Source organism: Polyodon spathula, unplaced genomic scaffold, assembly GCF_017654505.1.
Source record: "Polyodon spathula isolate WHYD16114869_AA unplaced genomic scaffold, ASM1765450v1 scaffolds_1422, whole genome shotgun sequence".
NCBI lineage: Eukaryota > Metazoa > Chordata > Actinopteri > Acipenseriformes > Polyodontidae > Polyodon > Polyodon spathula.
The window spans coordinates 1,016,811-1,022,810 of record NW_024472902.1 but is presented as its reverse complement, the minus strand read 5'-3'; the positions used below and the strand labels follow the sequence as shown (position 1 = coordinate 1,022,810).

The window sequence follows — 6,000 nt, the reverse complement described above, 5'->3', positions numbered from 1 at the left end:
ACTCATGATGTCTCTTCAATGGTGGTAGAGGATTACAGAAGAAGCAATTATTACAGGCTAGCTTAAAGTAATCGTTTTATTTTAACCTAGTATGTTACAGATGTCCTTACTTATACCTAAAATAAGTGCATTTCACGTTTCCCCACCCTATTGAAAAACATCATAGGTCAGATATTAACTGGAGCTAGCTTTGTGAAGTTCAATTCTTTTTTTGTAAGATGACATACTCTTTCATTGTCTTTCATGTGAAAAGCAGCCAGTTTAAACTATTGCTTCTTCAGGTGCTTTAGAAACATAACTCGACCATGCTATTGCAACCCTTTCCAAAGTGTACCGTCCGCTCTCCTGCTAAATGCTTTTGTTTTCACTGGAAACAGAGATATCTGTATTGCACTGTTTGCTTCTGTTTATTCAAGCGTACAAATTCACTTGTTTGTTTTTTTTTTGGTTTGTTAATTTTAGGAAAATCCTATGAAATCAGTTATATCCGACTCAAGTTTCACACCAGCCGGCCAGAGAGTTTTGTCATTTACAAGAGGACTCATGAGGGAGGCTCCTGGATCCCGTACCAGTACTACAGCGCCACCTGTGGCAAAACCTACAGAAAAAACGGCAAAGGATACCTCCGCCCAGGAGAGGATGAGCAGCAGGCCACCTGTACAGACGAGTTCAGCGACATCTCACCCCTCACCGGCGGCAATGTGGCTTTCTCAACTCTAGAGGGGCGACCAAGTGCCTACAACTTTGACCACAGCCCTGTGCTGCAGGTAAACCAGAGCACTATAATTAAACTCGCTGTGTACAGGGTTCCTCTTATTATCTCCAGAAATAAGATAGCACTTCTCTGTTATAATAAGAGATCCTACTCACAAACTGCTATTGGTGCCACTTTACATTAAGTGTCTTGAATTGTTATTATTTGTTTATTTAGCAGATGGCTTTATCCAAGGCAACTTACAGAGACTATGGTGTGTGAATTATGTATAAGCTGCAGAGTCAGTTACAACAACGTCTCACCCGAAAGATTGAGCACAAGGAGGTTAAGTGACTTGCTCAGGGTCACACAGCAAGTCAGTGAGTGAGCCAGGATTTGAACCCAGGTCCTCCTTGTCTCACAAGCCCTTTTCTTTAAGCACTGGACCACACACTGTGCTTGGTACTGTGACAAGTAGGTAGAGTTATAGATGCTCAGCAGTCTTTAGCAGTCCCAAACGTTTTTAAAGGCCCATGGAATTCAATCTCTCCCCTATCTAATGATATGCATTTACAACCTGTACTGCAAAGTATGGTGGCCCAGTAAGTCAAATAAATCAAGTGTGTTTTTTATTCATGTTTACCCAATCACAAGCCCAGAATGACACTTCAGTGTGGTCGTGTTTACACGTTCACGGTCCTTAAAGGGTTAAACAGTCCATATTGATTGTTAATTGTTAAGGCATATATTTGCCTAACTAACAACATCCTATGGATAGAAAGGTTTTTATTTTCTCTCAATTAGTTTCCTTTTTGTCTGACACAGTGTCGAGATTGAACTTGCAATGCTCGGCACCTTTTATTTATACCTTTCTAGCTGAGTGGAAATCTAAGTTCCGCTCTGCTTTGAATGTTAAAAGTCTCCCAGCTGAAAATGAAACCTGTGAACATCAGTATTCTTTTCGCACTACACCTCCAATGCTAATTCAGTCAAACGTTAAAATTATGACTGCAAATGGAAAAGATTACATTGATAACTTTAAAAAAGAATGACTTGCTGGTTTCACAATTTAAAAATATCCAACGTTTCATTGTTTTCGTAGTGCTGAACAGTTAGGTACTGTTGCCTATGGCAGTCTTGAAATCCTAATCTACATTAAAAGCTTTCTCAAACTAACATCATGATACTAACTGATCAATACATTCAAGAATCAGAGAGTCAAATTTGTTTGCAAAATGTGCCTTTGTGCTGGCTGGCTCGTAATTAAAAGATTAACTATAATGATTAATATAAACAAATGCTAAACTGTTCTGTTGGAATGAAAGCTTTAAGTGTTACTACCCTCCGAGGACCGTAGATAAACTTTACATTTTGAATGGAATGATCTGACCTTTGGTGAAATTACAGAGCTAAATAACACTGCCTCCTGCACCCCACGCCTCCCTGAAATGCATCCTTCAAAACTATGTCCGAATTTATTTTGAAACCGTAACTCCTGTCGTTTTCCTCTCTTGGCACGCGTGCTTGTGTTTTCAAGCAGGCTTGTGTTAATTGAACACTAAGGGAGATTCTGATTGCAGCTGGATGTTATGTGCAGTGATTTGGTAAGTGATGCCCAGGGCACACGCTTGATTAACAGCTGCATGTAGTAACACGAAAGACTGCTGTGGTTTATCTGCAGCGTTTTGAACACATAAAATTTCAAACGCAACTCCAGGGGCATGGGGAGTGAACGTTTGTTGGGCTTGCGTTGACTTCCTGGGCAAAAGTTAGTTCACAAACAATTCCACACAAGGAAAGTGTAGTGTTTAAAGATGAGGGCTTCCTGCCAGGAGATCCTGGTTTTGGAATTCAGCTTGAGCCAACAGACGAACGTAGTGACCCGGGGCAAAGTCACGTCAGTTTGGTGTGTCTGACTGGCAGTCAGCTTTAAATCAGCTAATGTTTTGGGCAGCACAATGAGATATGACATCAAAGTCAAACTGTCCTGGTTATCTACCCAACAAATGTTATTTTAATTCTACAAAAAGCTCTGAGACCACATCCACTAACTAGGCACATGGTTTCTCTGGGCTGTTTGGGGAGACGCTAGTTTATGGAAGTCACGTCAAGGCAGAAAACAGACATCAATAACACGTTTCAAGGAGGAAGCCGGATTAGCCTGATTTAGCATTTTCAAGCTGCCAATGTCTCGGGGGGTTCGCAATAAAAATGAATTAGGCACTACACCTCATTCCTGAAATTTGTGTCCATGAATTACAGGCCTCCTAGGGATGTAAAAAATATCGACTTGTTTTTCAGTATAATTATGATCATGTGTCTGGTGGTCATGGTTGAAATGGATAGTACTGTGTGGATTTCTCGTCTTGTCATAATGGTACTCTATATAAAATAATAAATAAGTTCATGTTTCGAATAGTATGAGAACAAACGTGTGTATACAAAGCATTGAGATATGAATTTCCATTCAAATTTTAAGTGCTTGAAACAATGCACCAAATCTCATCTATAAATCAGATTTACCCTAGCATAGGTGTAATAGCGGCAGCTGGCAATCAGACTGCATAAAGACAAAAAAGCTCTCTTAGAAACAGCTTCCTGGCTCAACTCGCTTTCTGTTCAATTAACATCTATGGTTTTTCAGTGATTCAATTATAGTTCTATAGGATCTGGTCAATTCATGAATACCACCAAGGGGATTTGCACCTTCCTTGTAATAAAACTAGAAACAGGCCATTCAGAAGTTGCTAAATCTCCAATGGCTAGTGTCACAGGCTCTGATTAGTACTGCTCTATGACTACCTGATTTTACCCAATGTAAAGTAGTGCAAGATTAGAGTTAATTGGGGTTTGTGAAAGGGTTGGTTGCAAGGCATTGTTCTCTCTGTGCTTATTGGCTCCATGTTTATTGTTTAAAATCAAAGCCTGCTATTCTGTGTGAACACACCGTACCCCTTCTGTTTCTTTCCAGGACTGGGTGACAGCCACTGACCTTCTCATTTCCTTGAACCGGCTCAACACCTTTGGGGATGAATTCTTCAAAGACCCAAATGTTCTCCGTTCCTATTATTATGCCATCTCGGATTTCTCAGTGGGAGGCAGGTAAAGAATATATGATGATGATGATGATGACAATGACAATGATGATGATGGTGGTGCTGATGATGACGATGATGATGGTGATGGTGATGGATGATGATGACGATGGTGATGAGGATGATGATGACGATGGTGATGAGGATGATGATGATGATGAGGATGACGATGATGACAATGATGACAATGATGATGATGGTGGTGGTGATGATGATGATGATGATGAAGATGGTGATGATGATGACGATGGGGATGACGATGATGATGATGACGATGATGAAATGATGATGATGATGATGATGACCACGTGTCTTATGCTTAAGGATCCATTTGTAAAATGTGTAGAAACTAAATGTTTCCATTATTAACAAGGAATAACAATGCAATGCTGGTACTCTGCCAGTATGAAACAGCATGCCGTGTTATAAAACAGTGGTAGGCAACCTTGGCTCTTTCGCTCTATTTAATTGCAGGATTGTGTTCCAGCCAGGTCTAGTTCATTGCTCTTCAGCGTAATAATAAAAAGACATCGAACAAGACTTCTATTCAAACCGTTAAGTCATTGAATTTCAGTTTCTTGAAGTATTTCCTAATAATAAAGGAATGTGTTGAAACAGTCCTGCAATGGGATTCACCCAATACTGCCTACAGATTTATAATGATGTATTGCCATGGCCTGTTACTGTGGCCAATAACTGTCTGTTTGTAACAACCTTTGTAACTCTATTATAGATACCTCTTTTTTATAAGGATTTGTAATTAACCTTTAAAGCTTAAAATAGAAGTGTTACTGACTTCGATTTGCTTACTGTAACTGTTAATAGTTTAGGTTTGATGTACAGGGTTATGGTTAGGTTTAGAGTTAGGGTTAGGGTTATTACACAAAATACACAAATTTAACATAAAGTGTTACCAATATTTTTTTTATTATTATTTAGCAATAAAAAACAAAGGTAAAGCTTTATTTTAAAGGGTATTTTTAATACCTGTTAACATCTAACGTATTAACATATTAATAAACGTTAATTTTACTGGTTAGTTAATGTATAGTAACCTATTTATAAACTAATAACCAACAAAACAGCCGATCAAACTGTTCAGCAAACTTCACATCCCAACTTTGACGAAGTTTGTAACACAAAATATACCTAGCTAACTAGCGTCCTTGCAACTCATGTAAAATTAGTCAAATAAAAGCTGCGAATACAGTCTTGTTTTCACAGTCTAGCAATGGACTGCTGTTGTTGTTGTGCTCAATGTCTCATACAGTAAGCGGCTGGTATAATATTATCTTACAGACAATGCTGCTGCATGAACTCTTTGATGTGTGCCTCCTTCCCTGCAGCGTTGCAGAATTATACATTTGATTTCATTTAAAGAGTGGAAAAGGATCATATTATTAAAGTGTTTTTTTTTTTTTTGTTTTGTTTTTTTCTCCGTTAGCTCCAAGTTACTGTACTGAAGTACTGAAAGTACATGCTATTGTATCACACCAACCCTGAACTAAGCCTGAATGTTATTGAAGATCAATATCTCTGTTCTCTTTCCTGCTTCCTTAAAGTGCTCTTTGAACATTGCCTTAGTGGTTTTGTCTGCAGAAAACATCTGGAATCACTAAACTGCCTTCCCATTGAATCAGGCCTCACGTGTTTCCCATTACTTTGTGATAGATGTACATGTCTGTGTTTTTTTTCTGTTGCTATAGCAATCATCAGCTGTGACCAGGTTTTAACTTTTTGTTTGTTCTTTATAGAAAGGTTAGTTGTGTTGTTTGTTAACTGATAAACAAATGTGTTTAGTTTTTTTTTTTTTTTCTTACAAACGTAGATAATGTAATGTGACAATCCTAAGGTTAAAACCCCTTGACTGTCCTTTTTTTTTTTTTTTTTTTTTTTTTTTTAAAAGGTGCAAATGCAACGGCCATGCAAGTGAGTGTGTAAGCAACGAAACTGGGAGGCTTGCCTGTAATTGTCATCACAACACTGCGGGCCCTGACTGTGAGAAATGTCAGCCTTTTTTCCATGACAGGCCCTGGGCAAGGGCAACAGCTGACTCAGCTAACGAATGCCTCAGTAAGTATCTCTGTCCACTGGCGAGATCAGTGAGGGACACTGCCTGACGACTGATCATTGAATGGACATGTGTTTGTTTTGTCCTGTGAGTGTGCGTGTGTGTCTGCGTGTGTGTGTGCGTGTGTGTGTGTACAGTGC

At 39.0% G+C, this 6,000-nt stretch overlaps 1 protein-coding gene across 1 annotated transcript in view; it reads left to right on the top strand.

Annotated features, from left to right (window-relative positions):
• Nucleotides 1–462: 462 nt before the first annotated feature.
• lamc3 (laminin, gamma 3) overlaps nt 463–6,000 on the top strand; it is a gene marked incomplete at its 5' end in the record, with an annotated part of 34,417 nt that continues 28,879 nt past the window's right edge. The window contains 3 exons of the mRNA XM_041242710.1: nt 463–767; nt 3,666–3,796; nt 5,696–5,862. Coding sequence (XP_041098644.1) covers nt 463–767; nt 3,666–3,796; nt 5,696–5,862 — 603 coding nt within the window. The remainder of the gene's footprint in view (nt 768–3,665; nt 3,797–5,695; nt 5,863–6,000) is intronic.